General features: G+C 40.2%; 1 protein-coding gene and 2 long non-coding RNA genes across 6 annotated transcripts in view; 1 reads left to right on the forward strand and 2 right to left on the reverse strand.

Annotated features, from left to right (window-relative positions):
- Window positions 1–23,232, reverse strand: part of DHX32 (DEAH-box helicase 32 (putative)) — a 57,388-nt gene that overhangs the window by 25,776 nt on the left and 8,380 nt on the right. For 3 of the 4 annotated variants that reach the window (XM_035269421.3, XM_002756701.5, XM_008978887.4), the window contains 2 exons: window positions 15,831–16,358; window positions 3,415–3,608 (listed from right to left, as the gene is read on the reverse strand). In XM_035269421.3, coding sequence (XP_035125312.2) covers window positions 3,415–3,608; window positions 15,831–16,133 — 497 coding nt within the window. In that variant the 5' untranslated portion in view covers window positions 16,134–16,358. Of the gene's footprint in view, window positions 1–3,414; window positions 3,609–8,101; window positions 8,241–15,830; window positions 16,359–23,232 lie in introns of those variants that run through there. The other variant, XM_035269422.3, reaches the window with a different exon arrangement.
- LOC128929359 (uncharacterized) lies at window positions 588–3,406 on the reverse strand. Its single transcript, XR_008475739.2, has 2 exons — window positions 2,490–3,406; window positions 588–712 (listed from the first exon to the last, which is right to left on the reverse strand). It is a non-coding gene; the product is annotated as an uncharacterized LOC128929359 (long non-coding RNA).
- Window positions 8,335–17,570, forward strand: LOC128929358 (uncharacterized). Its single transcript, XR_013525188.1, has 2 exons — window positions 8,335–9,527; window positions 16,467–17,570. It is a non-coding gene; the product is annotated as an uncharacterized LOC128929358 (long non-coding RNA).

Here is a 23,232-nt window from a genome sequence, read left to right on the forward strand (position 1 = left end):
GGTCTTCACTGTTTCAAAAAAGGCCAGAGAAAAGCTTAAAGAAAAACAAAGTTGTTACATATAGCATCCAAAAAAATAGTAGTTGGCTTAAAGATAGTTTACTAAGTGCCTGTGATGTGTTTGATAGATACTAAGGAGTTACTAAAAAAATGAAAAAGACAGTATCAAATATAGACTATCGCCTTCTATAATCAATGATCAATGTTAAATCCTCTGATTTAAATAGCTATTCAATCTGAGCTTATTCAAAATTATGGCTCACACACTTCTTCAGGAAAATGAATCTTGTTCTAATCATAATTATAAAAATATAAGTATAATTATAAACATAGCTACCAATACATACACTATACGTCAGTTACATAAATTAAATAGTCCTCACAACAACCCTCTAAACAAGTATATTAATAATCACCCACATTTTTCAGATGCGGTGACTTAAGCTCAAAGGTGACTTGTATAAGGTTACAAGTTACTAAGTGGTTGGAGACACCCATTTTACAGCCATGTTGCCTCCTCTTCAGAGCATAGACTACCAGGAAGAAAATACGTATTGCTTTCTTTTATCATAGGGATCTTTTCAAGAGTTCTGGCCTCTTTGCTGTGACTCAAACCCTGTTCACAACAATGCAGCAGTGTCTTCTGCCTCTGCACTGCTTCTGAGGGCATATCACGGTGGAAAAGAAAGCACAACGTTCAGCAAGAAGAGTAACTGTAAGTGAAGACATAAAAGCAATGAAGACTAAGGCAGCCCAGCAACGGCAGAAAGAAACCACCTGCGAAACCTGTCAAAGCAGGCAGCTACTCTCTACCTGAGTCCATGGGTGCCCCTGTGCCTCAATCCATCGCACCTGAAGCAACCAGCCCTACTCCTTTCTTTAAGCTAATAAAGGAATGCCACACACACACTGAAACTAACACAAACTTTAATATAAATTATAGCATTTCCTTTGGGTGTCAGAATTGAATGCTTGGGTTTTTCACCATAAAATAATCCTAAGTCCAACACGTGACAGATGTTTAAAAGGTGAGGCATTTCTGATATTATTATATTTCCCCACAATTATTTACATCATAGCTTTCCATATTAAAAAATATCTGAGGCTAGGCGCCGTGGCTCACTCCTGTAATCCTAGCACTTTGGGAGGCCAAGGCAGGCAAACTGCCTGAGCTTAGGAGTTCGAGACAGCCTGGGCAACATAGCAAAACCCTGTCTCTACTAAAAATACAAAAAGTTAGCCAAGTGTCGTGGCACATGCCTGTAGTCCCAGCTAATCAGGAGGCTGAGGCATTAGAATCGCTTGAACCCAGAAGATGGAGGTTGAAGTGAGCTGAGATCACACCACTTCACTCCAGCCTGTGTGACAGAGCAGGACTCTGTCTCAAAAAAAAAAAAAAAAAAAAAAAAAAAAAAAAGATTCCATTCCACATTAAGATAAAGCTGTTACAATATTTCATTTTAAAAATGACTAAAGAGTCCTTTTAAAGGGTTTTCAAAGTCTAGATGGTATTAAAGATAGAATATTAGCTTCAGAAGCTAGTCAGAGCCATTATTTAATTTAAAACATGAAAATTCAAAAGGCTACTTTAAAATGTAAAACAAACCACGAATCTGCTTAGGGATCCTTAACCCTTTCAGGGTTGTATGTCTTGTCCTGTCCAGCTCTTTAACTAGTTTGTGAGTTCCTAAGAACCAGAAAGGTGTTTGTTTTTTTTGTACCACTCACGTACAATTTACACAATAAGCAGTTTATAAATACATACTAATTTAATGACTCAAGGACACAATGGTTATAATAGCAGAAGGTATCTTCACGAAGTTCAAGTCAGAGTGCTGATGGTCTAAAGACTTTTCTCCTGTGATTTGACACTAGCCTTAAGACTGTCTTCTATTTTTGAAGACAAACATTTGAGGGAGAGTAGCTTAATACAAACCAAATGAGCCCCATGGGCTTACTTTTTTTCTGGGACAGGGTCTCACTCTGTCATCCAGGGTGGAGTGCAGTGGCGTGATCACAACTCACTGCAGCCTTGATTTCCTGGGCTCAAGTGATCTTCCTGCTTCAGCCTCCTGAGTAGCTGGGACTAAAGGCATGCACCACCACAATCACTAATCTTTCTATTTTTTGTAGAGATGGGATCTCACTGTGTTGCCCAGTCTAGTCTCAAACTCCAGGGCTTAAGCAATCCTCCTGCCTTGGCCTCTCAAATTGCTGGGATTATGGGCATCAGCCACTGTGCCAGGCCCCATGGGCTTTCTGAATGGAAAGAACTACACCAGAGTGTGGTGCTAGGTGGGACAGAGAAAAATCCCTTCTACCGTCCTACTGACCAGACATCCTCCAAGGGATGAGCACATGAGACACCAGGGATATGAGTATGTGAAAAACCATCCCTGCCCTGTTACACGAAAGCAGAGCTTCCCAAACACTGTACATGGCACACTCGTATGCCACACAAATGGGTTATAGAGGTGCAGAAATACTGACCCTGAGATACTTATCTCCTTGGCTCCTGGAGTGGTCAGGCAGTGCCTGGGGCAGCGGAAGCCCACAGGATGGTCATCTCTGGCTGAAGGCAGCTTTGACCATTTTCTTGAGGTACCGTATGGATACTATCATTTTCTATGGATACTATCATATTTCTATTATCATTTCTTGAGAAGCACTAGCCTACAGCAGTGATTTTTCCAATTTCTTTTTTCTTTTTTTTCTTCTTCTTTCAAGCTCTTGGAAATTCTTGTTTAAAGGAAATCTCATAATGAAGCTAAGCACAAAAAAGAGATACCACAACTTGCGGTAGCCACAGAGAAGGTTCCTTGGAACCTAGAAGACTCTGAAAAGTACAGTTTGAGAAACACTGATTGAAGCTGCCATGATGGAGGCTAACACCCAGTTTACAGAAGCCCCACAGAGGGTTTTCTCATTTCTATTACTGGGGGGGCTGGGAAGCCCTCCTGCAGTAGGTGACTGCTACACTGCGCACTGAGTGACTAGGAGGAAGCAGCCAGGCCCAGAAGAGGCACAGGGAGGGGCAGGTGTACAGGCACAGGGTGTGGAAGCACGGGGCACACAGCGTGCTCCAGGTGTCCATGTGGCATGCACACAGGCAATGATGTGGACCCTGCATGAGGCACAGCTCCAGAAGCACATGCTTGAACGTTCTGTGGGGCCCAGCAAGTTGTGAACTTTTTCGTGGGAATAATGGGAGTCACGGGATAAGTTTAGATAAGAAATCCCTGATGATGCCAGTGTGGGAAAGCAACTGTTAATGGCAGGCTGAGGACAGAGAGACCAGTTGCGACTGCACAGCATAGATGCTTAACACGTAGAGTGCCAGAATAATGCTCTTTCAGAATTGTAGAACGTAAGCCAAGAATCATCGCAGGGAGCAGACGAAACCCCCCAAACCAACCTCAGGATTGTTTCGCTGGTACAGCAGTTCTCAAAAGGGATCACATAGCCAACTTCATGACCAATGTTAACATCCATTTCATCCGCCACCCGCAGGGCAAGCTGGACCACAGTCTGCTTGTGGACCTGGGTGCATATCACACCCCCGTGCTGGTAGTGAATGGAAAGGCAATATTCAGCACACCATTGAGGAACCTGCAATGGGGAAAACGAGACAGGATCAGCTTCTGCAGAAAACAAAATGAGAGACAGCTCTGGCTTATAGCAAGTTCATCTTATCAGATTCATTCAGTAAATCAGCAGTGAGCTGTATTACATCTTATAGAGTGAAACTCTGAACAATATGGATTGTTCCCAGAGCTACTGCCAGGAAGTAAAGTTAAGAACAAACAGGAGTTAATAGGGACTGTGAAAGTTTGACTCACAGACAAAAAAAAGGCAGATAAAAATCAAGGGCAAAATAAAAAAATACTTTCAACCTCAACTGTTTCTGAAAAGACTAATGTATTCAGAGATTATCATTTTCTTTTTGGTTAGAAGAAAGGCCCATCAAAAATATGGCTTCTGTTATCAGCTATTGTGTTTTAAGCGATATAAATCACAGATAGCATTTAGTTAAAAAATGGTGACTCAAAATGAAATCATATACATTTAAATCCACATGATCCTAACAAATATCCAGATAAACCTACTAACATTTCCCCAATTTAAAAATCCTAAAATATACTGATAATTTACCATCTAAATATAATCAAATAAATAAACCCAGTGAGGTAATCAACCAACCCATCTAGAATTGGAAAGAGTCGATTCCAAGCAAAGCTGCTCTAGAGCCATTTTATTTTAAAAATCTTTTTTTCTAAAATACATTACGGACCAGCTGATGTTTATCACATTAATTTGTACAAGAATTATTATATATAATGTACTAAATTCATTTGTTTCTCCAATCACAAGGCACTGTCAGTAAATCATGCATTGTTACATGCATTTTAAAAATAAGTTATTCCAAGTGTGTTTTTAATAGATCTAAGGTATTTAAATGTTGTAAAGTTTCTAATTATCTTGAGGTCTGCTATTTATGCGATTCATTATGAAATTATTAGATCTGATTCCTCACTGTAATTTGAAAAATAAACATAACTCACCAGAAATACAAGTAACTCCAAAATGACTGACTGACTGCTGGAGACTGCAAATTTCTAATGACTGAAAGGCAAATGCACTGCCTGCATTTGAAGACAGGTGTCAGCCTTGTCAACAGGTTGAAATTTATCAGTAATTATGTACTCAGCGCTTACTTTGTTCTATGAAAGATGAAAGTGTAAGATACTGCACTCAGGAAACGGAATCAAGGCAAGACCCAGGAATAACAAGTCACCTAAGGGACTGGCTTGCCATTAATTTGTTCCCTGTAAACCACACATTTTCTAAGTTTTAGTTTTCTTACCTGTAAAATGAATGGATTGAATTAATGCGAATTATCCTTCAAGTCTGAACTGTGTGGTTTTCTCTGCAAGGCCTGCTGTGATTCCCTAGGTATCTAGATCCACGGTGTGCTTCCCACCGTGGCAGGATCACATTCCTGGGGTTGTCTATCTGGTCCTAGTTCCCCCACTACCCAACAGCCCCTCAAATGAGCTCTACAAGCAGAGACCTATCTGTCTTGTTCATCAAATAATCCTAGTACTCAGTAAATATCTGTTGAATGAATAATTTCTTATACATTCCAGAAATAATTTAAAATTCTATGATTCTATGTAGTATAAGAATTTACATAAAATTTTGTCTCCTTTAATCTGTAGCAAGTAATTTTTTATTCTTGCCAAATCCTGACTTTTAAACTAATTGCCTTCAGGTCAGGGTCCAGTATCTAGGGTCCCTAGCCAAGACCTCAAATATTATTCATGTGAAAAGCTGTATTAAACCACTTGTTTTAAAAAAAATTTTTCTTTAGGATGGGCATGGTGGCTCATGTCCGTAATCCCAGCAATTTGGGAGGCCAAGGAGGGTGGATCACCTGAGATCAGGAGTTCAAGACCAGCCTGGTCAACATGGCAAAACTCTGTCTCTACTAAAAATACAAAAATTAGCCGGTGTGGTGGTGCATGCCTGTAGTCCCAGCTACTTGGGAGGCTGAGCCAAGAGAATAACTTGAACCCAGAAGGTGGAGGTTGCAGTAAGCCGAGATTGCGCCACTGTACTCTAGCCTGGGTGACAGAGCAAGACTCTGTCTCAAAGAAAAAAAAAATTATTTAATAGAGGCAGGATCTCACTATATTGCCCAGGCTGGTCTCAAACAACTGGGCTTAAGTGATCCTTTTGCAACAGCTTCCCAAAGTGTTGGGATTACAGATGTGAGCCACTGTGCCCAGCCAAAAGCACCTGTTTGAATCTCTGTCTCCCCACTATGTGGGAAGATCCTTAAACTATACATGTGTGGCATCCATTTGTTCCCAATACTAAACAGAGGAACTGACATATGGCAGGGATAATATTTGAGTGGAAATATGGATAAGGACATCTTAATAACTGAAAAGAAGAGAAAGGCTTGGGCTCAGTGCTAAGCATGGGAGAGAGGTAATAAAACCACAGGAAAATTACTGCAAAGGAAGAATGAGCAGTACCCATTAACAAACTAATCATACATAGGAAGAAAACAAATATTCTATGGTTTCTTTTTTTTTTTTTTTTTTTTTGAGACGGAGTTTCGCTCTTGTTACCCAGGCTGGAGTGCAATGGCGCGATTTCGGCTCACCGCAATCTCCACCTCCTGGGTTCAGGCAATTCTCCTTCCTCAGCCTCCCGAGCAGCTGGGATTACAGGCACGCACCACCGTGCCCAGCTAATTTTTTGTAATTTTAGTAGAGACGGGGTTTCACCATGTTGACCAAGATGGTCTCGATATGTTGACCTTGTGATCCACCCGCCTCGGCCTCCCAAAGTGCTGGGATTACAGGCTTGAGCCACCGCGCCCGGCCATTCTATGGTTTCTAACTTAAAAGACTGATTATATAATTTTCAAGAACAGGAAATTGGAAAGTAAAATACAATAAATGAATGAAGATAAGAGCAGCATAAAGTTCTTTTGGGGGTAATAAGGAGTTATGAGGGGAGGACGATGACCTTCAGGAGAGTCAGGAAGATGGTCAGTGTTACCGGAAGAACACCCAGGCATAATTATCCTGGGATCAACAGAAAAGCAGGCGGGGGCCTAAGACAGAGATCAGAGTACAGATGGGCATGGCGCTCACAGAATCTGAGTACTGAAAGAAACCTCTGGAAGACATAAAGGCCAACACCCTCATTTATACACGAGGAAAGAAACTTAGAGGCGTGACTTGTCCAAGGTCATTTGTCAGTAAACAGCATGACAAGAACCAATCCATATCTTCTAGTTTCTTGGTTAGTGTAATTTCCACTACATCACAGTTGCTTCTAAGCATCTTTATACAAAGGTGGCAACTGAAGTCATGAGATTCTCAGGCAATCAGCATTTTAAACTACTCTTTCTAGGTTGGGCGCAGTGGCCAATGTGACGGCTATCTCTACTAAAAGTATAAAAATGAACCAGGCATGGTGGTGGGTGCCTGTAATCCCAGCTACTAGGGAGGCTGAGGCAGAAGAATCACTTGAACCCAGGAGGCGGAGATTGCAGTGGCTGAGATTGTGCCACTGCACTCCAGCCTGGACGACAGAGCGAGACTCTGTCTCAAAAAAAAAAAAAATAAATCAATTACTCTTTGAGGCCTAATGGCAATATCAGGGGACAGTGCTATGACGACAGTGAGCCCTGCTTTACATAGCTAGAATTGTTGCTGAAATAATACTATCCAGTTGTATTGAAACACTTGGACATGTTCAGCCTGGTTATTCATGAAAGGTCCAGGATAGCTGCTTTCAAACTCTAAAATTGGACAGAATTCCAATGATCATGTGCCATGTTCTCAAGCTTCTGATTTGGGCCTTTTTGAAAAACTGCATTTAATCCATTTCTCTTTACTCATGTAAACAAATTCTGCAAGATTAGTTTATTATAGTACGTTAATAATGGTATAAACATTATACATGCCTGGAAGTACAACAAATATACCAATCCAACAACAGTCTTCATTTTCCTTTTTTGCCCTCCTCTACATTAGAGCAAACTATTTTACTTAAGAGAGGCAAAGAAATTAATTCAGAAATGGAAAAAGGCCTTTTAGATATCAGTTAAAATAACCAGTAGAAGACTGAACAGATCCATATTGTGCTTAATGTAGGAATGTTTGCTTATGTGGCCACGTTAAGTCACAACAAATTATAGTACAGCTACTCAGTTGTGGTTCTGACCACATAGGATCAGCTCCTCTTCCAGCAATAGCTACTCGGAGACAGTTAACAGTAGGCAGTGCAAACACAAACTGAAAATGTTGTCTCTAGCCAGAAAAGACAGAAACACGAAACCATCTGCCTCATCTGTTACAGTTCTACGGTTTCACCTGCCTCCCGAATCACTCTAGGCAAGCTAAGTAACACACCAAGGGAGGATTCCTTAGCAAACTTGAATTATCGGCTGAAAAAAGTTATGATTTGGCAAATGTCGGTTATTTGAATATTTCACATTTCAAGGGATACTGAGATCGCAGCTTTACAAAGAACTCTTGCCTTCTCTGCATTTAAATATTGTATCTATTGCTGGCACTGACCTTTCTTGCCCCAATTCTGCTTCTCTTCTGGGTACTACTTAGCAGCTTTTCATTGTCCCAGGAGCATTTCTCTTCTCACCAATGAATTGCGTGTCTGTTAGAGGTTTTGCTTCTGCTCCATGGTTCCTCTTTGGAAGACACTCCCCGCTAGTATTCAAAAACATTTTTCTGGATGGACTAGTTGCCAAGTTGGCATTATGGGAATTAGGAAAGCTTAAATAGCTGTACCTTTCTATGAATCATTTGCCTTTAGCTTTTTTCAGAGAAACATTGAATTCTGGGTCACTTTGTGACTGAGTACTTAGGAAAAGTTGCATGATACGGTAAAGAAACAGAAAACTGCTCCTCTAACACATTAAAAAACAGCCCATTTTCACATCAGTTTATCTGGGAGTTTGGTCATGCGCAATCCTCGGATTTATATATTTAGTCTGGAAATGCTCCCTAACTAGAAATCAATACTTCACATCTTTTTATTCTGAACTCACCAAATACTTTTTTCATGTTTCTCCATCCATTTTCTAAATGCAGTTTTCTGTACTTCTGATGTGCCATTTACATAAAGCCTAAGCAGGGGTCCTGCGTATGCTCTGTCCCAAAGCTCAGTTGGAACCAACTCTGGAGCATGCAAGGTAAGCAATCGAGGCATGGGAGCATCCTGGCCTCTTACCTCCTGCCTGAAAGGAAATCACCAACATTCTGGCCAGTCTGCTACTGTGAGAGGTAAGAGGAGTCTGCAGGTAATCAAAATCTAATCTAAATCAAGGCTTTATCAACCTGAGTTAGCAACTGCAGTTCTACAACTTGTACAAATTCAGACAGTGAAGCAAAGATGCTCCATTTCTGACTTGAGGCAGCACACAGAGGTTGAGCTGCTGGGTTTAGGAGAGCCAGGGTTTGGGGTCTTTAAGGCAGGCTGCAGGGAGATCTCCTATAAGAATCTGTAACCAGATCCAGGTCAGAATCAAGGGAGCAGCAGCAGCATCACATATCCCATGTATGGTCTCATCATTGCCACTGTGGCAAGAGGACATCCATGTGGGCTACACTACTGCAGAACTTTCTGTCCTTTCCATCTACTGATGGTGATTGTTTCATCTCATCTAATGGATAATAGAGTTAAACATAATTTAATATAGTTAAATGAGAATAAATGAAGTGAGAAAAAAAGGACCTCCATGAGACACAATGCTACGAGTATTCTGAGAAACAGGTATCAGTCCCAAAGGCCTCCACTCCCTCACTTTATATCATCAGTGTGTCCATAAGGGCCCAATTCCTCTTCTGCTTTCTTCTCTTAATGTCTCTAGGATCACCAATCCTGAAGCTACTGCCAAGGTCCCACTCACTCACTTTCATTTCAGTACCAGAATAACAGCATCCACAAGTTGAAAAAAAATCTGAAGGGCCACCAATTCACCCAAAGGTATGACCCCCTTCAACCGCATTCCGGCAAAATGCCTATGCCTGAGTGTGTCCTCAGGCAGCCATCCCACCCAAAGTGAGCCAATATAGCAGAACCCTTACTGAGGAGTTAGGCCCTTTCTGAATCAAATGTCACACATCCCTGGATAACACAATTCACATTTGTCTTGGTTCTGAGTGGATACAGGTAGAACATACCAACAGAAATTGGTGAACAAGTTTACTCAGTCAATAACGGTAGAAGTGTTCTAAGCCATACAGCTTCTTAATCTAAGTTAATTTTTGGTTATTTCATATTTATTCACCTCACTGCCCCATCCATTCCTGGGAAATTTCAGGGCAAAAGCTAGGGAAGGAGAAACAAGCAAAATAGACAGTTCTAGAGATGTTTCTCTCTCTTTCAGGACCTTTCAAAACCTGTTCGCAAAAAATGCAATAGGAAAAGACTCTATAAACATATGAAAAACTTTCCTCTGTTTCCCTGGGGCAGACATAAAATAGACTTCATAATTTCTGTACCAAAGAGAGATGAAATCTTTAGGATCCTTGTAAAGCTTGGCTCTGAAGAAAAACTTTTTTCATGAAAGGTTTAAAACTCCGAAGAACAAGAAAACAGTCTTGCAAACTCTTAAAACAAAAACAGCAGCAGCAACAACAAAAACCAAATTGCTTCCAGAAGAAAACAACCAATGCTCCTGCCATCTAAAGTAGTTTAGAATAGATCCATTTCTTATTATTTGAGTACTACTTTGATTTTTCTTACCTTGAAGATACATGTGATCCCAATTAACAGAAAATAAACATGAATGTATTGAAATAATTGAGAAATTAAAAATGAGGAGAAACCATTGCTAGGCACTAATATAACATATAATATGTAACAATTCTTACTCTTGAAGTTGATGAATTCTGAAAGAAAACTCAAGAAGTATATGAGAAAATTTTTAAACTGCAGTGTGGATTAGCAATTCTGAAACTACAGTATGAACTGTTTGTTCAAGTAGTTTGTTCAATCTTACAACGAAGTGTGAATAATGCCAAGTCCTGTTTCTCATGGAGAAGTTATTAATGTGAAAGTTGGGAAGGCCAGAATAAATCCTGTAATCCTAACTGGAATCAGAGGCATCAGGTACAAACTCATGGTTTTTAAGACATAAACAGATAAAAAATATGAGAGGTAAGAAAATAGAAATACATAGAAAGAAATAGAGAAAGAGAGAAACAGCTAGGGAGACAGAGAAAAAGAGCCACAGATAGATGGATAGACAGAATGAGATGTGTGTGTACTGTACTCACATACATTTATTTCCTTGTTGTGTCCACTGAGATGGCCTAAAAGCAATGATAGGCTGGGCACGGTGGCTCATGCCTGTAATCCCACCACTTTGGGAGGTTGAGGCAGGAAGATTGCTGGAGCTCAGGAGTCGGAGACCACCCTGGGCAACATAACAAACCCTGTCTCTACAAAACAAAGTTGAGTGTAGTGGCACACACCTGTATTCCCAGCTACTCTACAGGCTGGTGGGAGGATCGCTTGAGTCCAGGATGTCAAGGTTGCAGTGAGCCATGATCGTGCCACTGCACTGCAGCCTGGGTGACAGAGCAAGAACCTAGCTCAAAAATAAAAATTAAAAAAGCAATAAACCAATGGCAATCCATATACTTAGTGTCCCGATTCAAAACACAGTTCACCACTAAAAGGAACCAGGACTTCTGGAGAAAAAAATGGTTTTACTGGACTGGCATGGGGAATGTACTAGATGAACCTGGAACATCTTACTGAGCCAGAAAGCAAAGAAGTGCTCAGAAATAATGGGGAAATGTCAAAAGGACAGAGAAGCCACATCAGGGGCAATTTAAACAACAAAGTAGGCTTATCAATACATTATAACACAGAGAATAAAATAAGAATTTATGAGTCCACAGTGACATAAATAAATGATGAAGGAGAGAAAGCGCAGCCTTACAGAAAAATTCTAAATAATGTATAAAAGGCATGTCAGAACTAGAACAATCATCTTCAGTTACTACTAATGTAATGATTCAAAGGTAAGAATCACTAAAAATGTTAACACTAGTGGATGAATGTGAAACTGCCTTTGCAGAAATTGTAACAGTGAGAAAATTATGACCAACTCCATCTTGCCTTTCACCCTCAAACTGCCCTTAGCCATTCCTGCAGTGAGCCAAGCTAACTTTTGGAGACATTTAGAGTTTAAACGATAGTGAAATGAAATCACCTTTGTAAAACTAATGAAAGGACACCAGGTTAGGAGGATGAGGGAGGCCTGAATGCTGCCAAGATGTCGGTGTAGTTAAATGATTACCAGTCATTATTCCAGAGGTCACAAGATTTGTAACTTCCCCGTAAATAACATCACTATTACAGAACTTAAGATTAGCCTTCTAAGATGTCTTTTCAGGTTTTTGCATTTCTGAAAACTGGATGGTTCTCTGTTGTTCCTGCCTGGAAGTGGACTTAGCACATGAGGACTGTTTTCCACACCTCTGTGGGTACATCCTCAGCCAATCAACAGTACCCATTCCCTAGCCACCTGCCCACCAAACTGTCCTTGAAAAACCCTAGCCTCCAAACTGACAAAGAGGCTGTTTGAATAATAGCAAAACTCCTGTCTTCTTTTTAGTCAGCTCTATGTGTATTAAATTCTTTCTCTATTCCAATTCCCTTGTCTTGATAAATTGGCTCTATCTGGACAACAAGCAACATGAACCCACTGAATGGTTACAAATGTATAATGAGAAACACATTTACATAGTATCAAAATATGTATCTATTAAATGATTGGAGAGAAATTATTAACTTTTCAATAAAGAACCAGGCAGACACCAGCTTACCAAGTGATCAGATTTAACAACACCAGCATGGGCAAAATTGACATCTTGTGCCTCCTGATATGAGGCACTGAGAAGGATACACAGCACTTGTGTGGTCTTCTTGCCACAAATGCAGAGCCTGAACTTAACCCTAAAGAAACATCAGACACATTCAAACTGAGGGACATTCTGCAGAATAACTAACCTGTGCTCCTCAAAAATATCAATGTCATAAAGGACAAGGAGAGATTAGGGAATTGTTTCAGATTAAAGAAGACTTTTTAAAATGGCAATAAAATGCAATGTAATTTTGGATTGAATTTTGGACCAGAAAAACATTTTTTTTTTCTGTGATTATAAAGGCTATCAGTGAGAAACTGATTGAATGTGAGTGTCTAGAAATTCGATAATAATTAGACATCAGCATTATATTCCAGATTTTGATAATTATGTTACGGCTATGCACTGGTTTTCAGTCAATATTCTGTTAAGTATTTGGAGCCAAAGGGCATCACGTCCTCAAATGACTCCTAAATGTTCAGAATAAAAATGTGTATGAATGTATGGAGGGGGCAGAGATAAAATAATCAAGTTTATATGGTAAAATCTTACATTTGGGGAACCTGGGTGAACAACACACAGAAAATCTTTGTACTATTTTTGCAACTTTTTGTTAGTTTGAAATTATTGCAAAATAAAACGTTTTTTCAATGTTATTTGTTCATAGCAACTAGAAAATTATACTCATTCAGTTCTCACCATTAGCTTCTCGTGACGAACTGAAATCATTTGTTATAACAATAACTTAGCATAACAAAGAACAAATCATAATAAACCCTTGATACTGGCAGCTGTAAATTAGATAAAAAACATCTGTTGTCCAGCCCTTCTCTTTTCAAAATTAACTATAAAATAAGTTAATCAATGAGGGCTTGTATTGTTGCTCAGGTCGGCCTTGAACTCATAGCCTTGCCTCCTCAAGCACTGGGACAACTTGCCGGAGCCACCGCAGCCTCCAAAATTACCTATAAAATAAGTAAACTTTAGGCCAGGTGCAGTTGCTTATGTCTGTAATCCCAGCACTTTAGGAGGCCAAGGTGGGAGGACACTTGAGCCCAGGAGTTCAAGACCAGCCTGGCCAAAATGGTGAAACCCTGACTCTTTTAAAAGCACAAAAATTAGCCAAGCATGATGGTACAAGCCTGTAATCCCAGCTATTCAAGAGGCTGAGGCACAAGAATTGCTTGCACCTGGCAGGTGGAGGTTGCAGTGAGCCAAGATTACGCCACTGCATTTCAGCCTGTGTGACAGCAAGAATCTGTCCCAAAAAATAATAATGATAATAAAATAGGTAAACTCTGGAGGTAATAAACAACTTGGAAGCAGCAATGTATAGTGGAAAGTATTCTTTTAACCCGAATTCAGGAAGCTACTGACATTAGATATATTATCAAATCCCTCTGGGCCACAGTTTATTCATCTGAAAAATGAAGGGGTTCCATCAGATTTGAATTCTATTCATTAGATCTATTCATAACTTCTCTATGAGAAACAGGACTTCTCATTACTCACACTACATGGTCTATTCTAATTCTTACATCACCAGAATCTAGAAATGAATTTCATAATAAAAATACTGGTTGCAGCCGGCGTGGTGGCTCATGCCTATAATCTCAGCACTTTGGGAGACTGAGGCGGGCAAATCACGAAGTCAGGCGTTTGAGACCAGCCTGGCCAGCATGGTGAAACCCCCATCTCTACTAAAGATATAAAAAAAATAGCCAGGCATGGTGGCACGCGCTTGTAATCGAGCTACTTGGCAGGCTGAGGCAAGAGAATTGCTTGAACCCGGGAGGCAGAGGTTGCAGTGAGCCGAGAGTGTGCCTTTGTACTCCAGCCTGGGTGATGGGTCAAGACTCTGTCTCAGAAAGAAAAAAAAAAATACTGGTTGCTTGTTTTAAAACTTAAGAGTAAAATATGGATCTCATTTGAACCAAACCTTGAAGTTCAAATATAACAACTAATTGAATATTAGGTATTTATTAACTATCTAATATTGGGGCTTAGGACCTACCACCCCAAAACATGACTGAAGGAGACCAGAATATGTGACCCCAAAATATGCCTCTTTTGCACATGATTTTGAGAAAGTGCAGACATAGGAGTAGCTCTGAAAAGTGGCCTCTGTAAGATAAATTTGTGCCTCTACTTATTGCTGGACTCACGCAATCCTCCTGCCTCAGCCTCCCAAAGTGATGGGATTATAGGTGTGAACCACTGTACCTGGCCCACTATCCTGTTAAAACAAACAAACAAACAAACAACCACTTTAATTGGGAGGCCATTAAGCTGAGGCAACTCCAGAGCTTTAAGGTCCCACATAAGCAAACTGAAGCCCAATGTAAACAGTAAAACCATACTAGACTTTACCAATCAGAACCTGCCAACTATTCCCTGACTAGGAGCTTTCTGCTCTAACCAATTAAAATGTCTTCTGTCTTACATTCATGTTCAGCCTATAAAAGCTCACCACCCTTGCTGCTGCAATGGGGCTCACTAACCTCCAATGGTTCGGAGTGCTGCCTAATTCATGAGTCATTCTTTGCAAAGAAATAAACTCTGTCCTTTTTTTTCTCCTTTGAAACAGGGTCTCACTCACATCGCCCAGGCTGGAGTCTAGTGGCACGATCACGGCTCACCGCAGCCTCAACTTCCCAGGTTCAGGTGATTCCCTCACCTCAGCCTCTGGAATAGCTGAGATGACAGGCATGCAGCACCATGCCTGGCTAATTCTTTGTGAGATGGTGTTTTGCCATGTTCCCCAGCTGGTTTCAAACTCCTGGGCTCAAGTGATCTGCCCACCTTTGTCTCCCAAAGTGCCGGGATTACAAATGCGAGCCACTATGCCTTGTCCAACTCTTTAATATTTTAATATCCCTAGGTTTATCTCTTAATGATCCTAATTCTTTCCCCATCTTAGACCCCGAAGTGTATGGCCCAGGCCTGGATCATGTTTGGTTGCTCAGTTATTTCTTATGGTCAGGAAAATCAGGATTTCCTTGTGCTTTTGAGTTCAGTGGCTCAGCCACCTTCAGCAGCAAGCACATGCACATATTTGGATTCTCAGACCACTGGGCACTGAAACATAGCAGTTAATCCCCATACCCATGGCAGGGAAGTAACACGCAGCACATCTTTTAAAATATAATATACACAATGAGATCATTTCAGTAATTTTAATATTATTCTAGAGACAATTTAGTGGTACCTTAAACACAATTAATTTCCATATAGACATTATTTTTCAGCTAGAATTAATAAAATTAGGCAAGTGATTTAATTATTTTATCTGAATTAATAATAGTTTTGTTTTAGATATTGTTATTAGAACACTAGGCTGTGACATGTGACTATTTAATACTTTAAAAATCAACACATACAGCAAATAATTTCTGTAGTGGTTACTCACCTGAGAGCTCTTGCCACATTTGGCATCTCCTGAGACAATCACGATTTGATTTTGAAGCAGGTTCTCCATAAAGGAGTATTTTTCTTTCCATATTGGAAGATCTTCTCTTTCCTTCAAAAGTTTATAATAACGTGATGAATATGGCAATCCATCAAAGGGGTTAAGTTCCAAATCCTCACAGGCCAAAACCCCTTCCTCATCCCCATCGCTGGAATCCAGGGATTCAGGAAAATAGCGTTTTTCAGAGGAAGAGTTTGGACACTCCAGCTCTTCTTCTTCCATCCTGTCCAACTGTGAGCTCATGCAGCTGACATTCCAGCAAGTTTCTCCTATCAGTAACCCACTGCAAACAGGGCTTGAAAGCCTGTTTATACAAACCCGTACGTATGTCTCAATCTCTAAGACTTCAGTTCAAGGTTTTCGCAAGTTAAATTCCTCAAACCCGCATCTGTTCTTCATTGCTGTTACCCACTGTGCTGGCTCACTACAGCACTCTTCGGCATTGTAAATGATTGTCAATAAACCACACTAAGAAACAAACACAAAGAGTAAGGAAAATTAGGAACACATACAAGTTAAAAAGAAAATGCATGGGCATTCAAATGAAAAGCATTATTATTTTTTTTCTGTTAACAGGTTTCTGGCATTTCTGCTGCCTGCATAAAAGAACAGGACTAATTGAGGCTGGTGTTTAGAGTTTGGTCGGTTCCAGTATTTCCTGGCTGGTTCAGAAAATGATTCTGCACTGGGCCTCATGCTTTCTGCCTGACCTCTATCACAGGCTCTGAGTCTTGATCAACTGTGAATGGAAAGCAACAGGAGGGACAGGATTGTGATTGTGAGGCTAATCAATCACGTGGTCACCTAATCCCATGTCAAAAGAGGAGCTGGACCCTATAAAAGGAAAGAACTATGAAGGAAAGAACTGGTGAGTGTTCCTCTAACACTGCCTATAGGAATGTCTATTATTAAGAAATCCTTTAGTTTAATGAAAAACATTTTTAAAACTTTTCATTTTGCTTTTGCTTACGTCAGTCTAGAAAGCCACGTGAGGGGAATGAATTTATTATTTCCTTCCATATATGGTTATGGCTGGTTATTTATTTATTTGTATTTAGAAACAGGGTCTCACTCTTTCACCCAGGCTGGATGCAGTGGCGCGATCATGGCTCACTGCAGTCTCAACCTCTCAGGCTCGAGTGATCTGCGTGCCTCAGCCACCTGAGTAGCTGGGACTACAGGTGTACACCACTATGCCTAGCTAATTTCTGTATTTTTTTGTAGAGACAGAGTTTTGCCATGTTGCCCAGGCTAGTCTCAAACTCCTGGGCTCAAGTGATGTGTCCTCCTCGGCCTCCCAAATTGCTGGGACTACAGATGTGAGCCACCGTGCCCAGCTGGCTGGCTCGTCCCAAGTAGAGTTCTTAAAAATTCATCTGAAAGCCAGCATTTCAAAATTAAAATGGAATTATAAACGCATAAGACAAATGTAATATGGATTCACTTCGAACTCTTCACTGCCTCATAAGGTGACAGCAGACCCACAGAATGGAAGCATGGTAGCTTAAGATCACAGCACAAGCTAACTTTGGGAAGGTATCCAAGAATCAGAAAACTCTACTGCTTAAGAGAAGTTAAAATTTAATTTTATATTCAATTTTTCTTTTGTTCTGATTAGAATCCCTTCCAAGGGTTCTCAGCCTACATGTAAATTAAATTGCTATTAAATATTATAAGCAATGATTGCCTTAGGTACTATTTCTCAACTGTTTTACCTTAAAAAAAGAATAGCTATTATTTTTACCAAATAGAAATGTTTCCCTTAATTTATAATACTCCCTAAGAGTGTAAAAATCTTATAATTATGGTAAAATCTTACCTATAAAGCATTGACCACTTTGAACCCTGAGGAAATAATCAAGTTTTCTAAATTGTCTTCTTCTATCTACCTGGCCCCTTCATCACACATTATGCAATGTATCCACACACATTAGCCTTACAATTTCTCTGTTACTGTGGAATTAAAGATGACCACAGATTATCTGCCACTGTTCCAAATGGAAAGGTAGAGTCTACTTCCTCTCCCCCGAATCTGAGCTGGCCCTGTGACTCACTATGACCAAAAGAATGCAGTGAAGTGATACTGAATCACTTCCAAGATATTCCCATGCTTGAAACACTCCCCTTTGGAACCAGCTGTCATTCTGTGAGGTACCCAAGCCCAAGTCACTAGGAAGAGACCAAAGCTGAACTTGCAGTCCACAGCAGCACAAACCTCCAACCATGTGAACAGCTATCTAAGATGAGCAGACCAGTCGAGCCTCCAGATGACTGCAACCCCAGCCAACACCACAGAGCAGAAGCAGCACCCACAGTAGCCAACGCAACCCAAAGTATCATGACAGATAACAAACAGTCACTGTTTTTGTAAACTACTAATTTCCAGGGTGGTTTGACTTGCAGAAACAGATAACCAAATTTCTGCCTTCTTAAATAAACTATACTCACAATTTAACTTTTTAATCATGACTCAACGTCACCATTACATCAGTTACCAACACAGAATAATGTCCTCAGATGTCTCTGAAATCTACAGAGGCCAAAGACCAGACTGCTGCTCTGGAGCCCTGCTCTTCTCTGGGGACTCAGAACCCATGCCGCAGTGTGGCAGCTTATCGTGTGAGGCTCTTCTCTGCCTTTCTAATCTGCTCTCCTAACTGGTGCATTAGAAGCCACACAAGCCTGTTTGACAGATCTATTTGTAGAGCTTGAATCCACAAAGGACTCTACCTACCATCGAATCCAACGAGTCTAAGGGGCAAAGCTATGACATTTATAGACTTTGGAACATCTATTTGGACTGCTCAGAGGGACTTTTTGCTGCTATATGGTTTGGATTCCAGATTTGAAGGGTGGAGTGGCTGAGACCCAACAAGAGGCTGAGTTTTGGGCCCACTGACTCCAGTACACCTCTTCTCATTCATACACCTCTCCTCATTCATCTTTCTACTGGGGTAAGCCATGTAAATGTTTTTTCCTAGAGGTAATTAAATAGGTACAAAAGATCCATGTCTTGGCCTTTGACAAATTTGACAGTACTAGTCTAAAGAAAGAGAAAAAAATAATATAGTAGGTTAGATGTCACTCAAAATAAAGCTTAATAACTGTTTTCAGTATAAACTACATTCTACTACAGAAATTTCCATCTGAAAAACTGACAGTTGCTCCTTTCAAAGCTATAATACATGTATATTGTAGACTGTAGACTTTGTCAAGGAAAGCCAACTGAAATCAATCTATTACAGCTCTTAAACAGGCATCCACAAAAATAGTACATACCTAATTAACAGACAACCTTACCAAGGCAGATTCAGAAGTTGATGTAAGATGAAGCTATGTCTCAGTCATTTATGTGTTTGGCTCTGGTCCAGTAATTCTAGACATACAGTTCACAGAATTGGAAAGGCAAAGTTTGCAAGACATGAAGTGAAGCAAAAGCATTAATCTGTCCTGAGTAACTTCTTATGTTTCACCATTTCAGTGCTCCTCTTTCGTGTTTTTTGTGTGTGTTCAAGTCAACATTACTGTACAACTTTTACCTATCAAATTCCCAAATATACAATGTTAGCACTTGGTAGATATGTGGAAGTTTCCCAATGCCTAGTTCCTGGACCTCTCTTCTCTTTTCTCTCTTTAATAGGGCCTGAGTAGTCTCATCTCATCTCACGGCTTTAGTGCCACCCATACGTGGATGTATGGGCTATATGTCCTTAGAACCCATTGATCTAAACTTTAGTCTCGTATTCAACTACTACACATCATCTCCCACTTGAATATTTCATAGGAAACTCAGACTTTACATGCCTGCAACTGAGCTCCCAGCACATACTCCAAAGCCACAAATCTGGTCCCTCCAATCTCAGTTAATTTATTTCTGCCAATTGCTCAGACCGAAATATTTGAAGTTACCCTTGATTTTTCTCTATCTTAAATCCCACATCTGATCCCACATCGACTGGTGCAGTATGTAGAATGGCCTCCAAAGATGTGCGTGTAGGAATCCCTGGGACCTATGAATATGTACTTTGCATGGCAAAAGGGACTCTGCAGATGTGATTAATTAAGAACCTTGAGACTGGAAGATTATCCTGGACTATCCTGGTGAGCCCAATCTAATTACATGAGTCTTAAGATCAGAGGACCTTTCCTAGTCATAGCCAGAGGAAAATATGACTATGGAAGAAGATCGGAGGGATGCAATGTTGCAGGCTTTGAAGGTGGAGGAAGAGGCCACGGCCAAAGAATGATGTGGGTGACCTCTAGGAGCTGGAAAAGGCAAGGAAACAGATTCTCTCCTAGAATTTCCAGAAAGGAGCACAATCCTCCTGGTACCTTGATTATAGCCCAGTGAGACTGACAAACGACTTCTGATCTACAAAGCTGTAAGAGAATAAATTAACACTAGATTTGTGATTATTTCTTATAGATAATTTTTTATCGACTGCATATTTTGTCAGCTTTCTTACAGGAGCAATAGAAAACTATTATTTTCAATCATGTCAGTTCTGCCTTCAAAAAATATCAAGTGCCCCATAACCTCTACTGCGAACACTTGGTCCAGCCACTATCCCCTCACCTGGATTACTGCAATAGCCTCCTAACTGGCCTTCTTCTTCTACCCTTCTCCCCTTATAGTCAAGTCTCAACCCTGCAGTCAGAGTCATCCTGTTACAGTCAGCTCATATCTCCTCTGCTCAAATCTCCAGTGCTTCCCATCTCATCTCACTCTGAGGAAAAACCAAAATCCCTAAGAGGACCAACAATCCCTGTATGATCTGGACCCACTGCCTCTCTGCCCTCATTTGCAACAGCTCCTACTCCACTCAGTCTTCCCTAGCCTTATGGCTCCCTTGCTATTCCTCAAACACCATGGCATATCCTGCCTCTGGGACAGGTGCTTACCCTTCTGTATGTATGAAATGTTCCTCTCTCAGATATTCAAAAGGCTAGTTTCCTCATTGCGTAAAGGTCTTCGCCAAATGTCACCCCAGTAAGAGCTTCCCTGGCCCCCCATTCTGAACTTTTACCGCTCTCCCACACCCCTAGAAACCACTTCCTAACCTCTTTGACTGCTTCCTTTTTTCTCCTTAACCCCACCACCTAACATAATATATGTATCTTTTCCTTCTTTATTTTGTTTTCTGAACACTGGAAATGTGAGCTCCACTGGAATGTGAGCTCCATGAAGCAGGGGCTTAGTGTCTCCACTGCAGTCGATCATGCATACAGTCGCACCTTTGTTACTTCACTCTTATCTAAGTTCAAGCTAGCTTACTACTGCTGCATAGCGTTTAAACACTTCTATCAGGAATTCACGGTTTCTGGATTTACGTGACTTTTCCCTTTCATTTATGATATATGATAGACTCTTGCTATGCTTAGAATTCTTTAAGACTCACAAACCCACAAACTGGAATATTTGTAGAGGCTCCTGGTCTTCCCTTGAACCATACACCCAAACCCCAAATTAACTCCTTTTCAACATTTATTTAAGCTGTTTTCTCATGATCAGTTCAGAAGAGTGATCATGTTGCTGCAGAGTAACAAAGCTGCACTGAGATTCATGTATCACGCTCTAGCAGATCACTGTTCTTTTTGGGACTGCTTGTAAATTACAGATACTGAGGAGGCAACATCCTCAAGTACGAGGGGACTCTTGAACCATCTGTAACTAGTGACTACCTTTACCCCAGGTCTTTCTCTTACTTACACTGTTACTGGAGCTATACCTTCTTCACTGGCAATTTCTACTCTTAAATCCAAATATTGTGGGTGCGTAATTAACAATTATGGGCTGAGTAAATAATAAATAACGAATGAGTCATTTTCTGTCCTTTAGGGATTATACTCTTTTTAGAGCAACATCTGATTGTATTTTATCAACATCATTCATAATCTAATAGGTTTTCTGTGTCCTCAGGTTTTCTCATCCATAATACCTATTACCTATTCAACCAATACTTGAGTGCCTACTATGTGTCTGCAATGTGAACAGGGTAGGAAGATAGTTTGAACAGGCAGGTCTGGTTATGGTGGGGTGTGGAAACAAATTTTCACAGGGTGCGGTGTGGAAACAGAAATTCTTTGTCTCTGACATGTAGATTCAATCTTACAGATAATTATCTTAAAAAAGGCAAATGTGGCTGGTACATAACAGGAGAGAAAGGCAGACTCTTGTACAAGATGTATTCAAAGATGAGATAGGGGCCAGATTGCAAAATACCTGATATGCTATGGTAAAAAAGTTGTGATTTAAGTGCCATGGGTCTAACTTACCTAGTCATTTCTTGATCAAAAGTTCATTTTTTTATTCTTTCTGTTTTACCTTACAATTCTCTTAAATTTCATGTTACTCTATTTTCTTTATTTTACATTACATTTTTTTGTGTGTGCATTTCAAAAAAATTTTAGAAATAGGGACAGAGGCTCAATATGTTGCCCAGGCTGTATTCAGCTCCTGGGCTCAAGTGAGCCTCCTGCCTCAGACTTCTGAGTAGCTGAAACTACAGGTGCACACCACCATGCCTGCCTCATATTCTTTAATATTACCTATAATCTTTCTAACACCCACCTTCCATTTTCTTAAGTCATTAGTGAGATTAGGTTCTAAGAGAGCTGCTAACAGTATATGGCAAATGGCACAACAAAAGTGATTATGGGCAGATGCGCCAAGCACAGCAATAAAAGAAACTAATAAACCTACTTCCATGCAAAACATTCTGGAAATATTTAAAATAAATTAACATTTCTTGACGTGAACATTTTACATTGTTTTTCTTTTTCCCCAAGCCCTCTCACTAGTAAATTAGTCTGCAAAAATAAATCTCTCATGATCTATTTCATAGTTTGTAAGCCCTATACTATATAAATACATATTTATACCTTGCCTTTTAAAAATTATTATGTTTATATTACTCCAAAATCTGTTTCAAGATTATCTGTTTGAGCACTGCATTTTTTTAAAATTAAAGATGGGGGTCTTACTCCGTCACCCAGGCTGGAGCGCAGTGGCACGATCATAGCTCACTGCAACCTCAAACTTCTGGGCTCAAGTGATCATCCTGCCTCAGTCTCTCAAGTAGTGGCACTATAGGAACACACCACCATGCCTGGCTAGTTTTTTATTTTTTGTAGAGATGGTGTCTCCTTACGTCGCCCAGGCTGGCAATGAATTTTTTGAGGGAGAATTTGTACTCATTTTAGTCAAAACTTTATAAACATTTTAATATTTATTTAATGTCTCTTCATATTCTATGGAACAATCAATCATTTATAATTCAAATGTTTGCACAAAGGATGAAACAGTAAATCAGTAATTAAAAAAAAAAAACAAGGATGAATC

This window comes from Callithrix jacchus, chromosome 12 (genome assembly GCF_049354715.1).
Source record: "Callithrix jacchus isolate 240 chromosome 12, calJac240_pri, whole genome shotgun sequence".
NCBI lineage: Eukaryota > Metazoa > Chordata > Mammalia > Primates > Cebidae > Callithrix > Callithrix jacchus.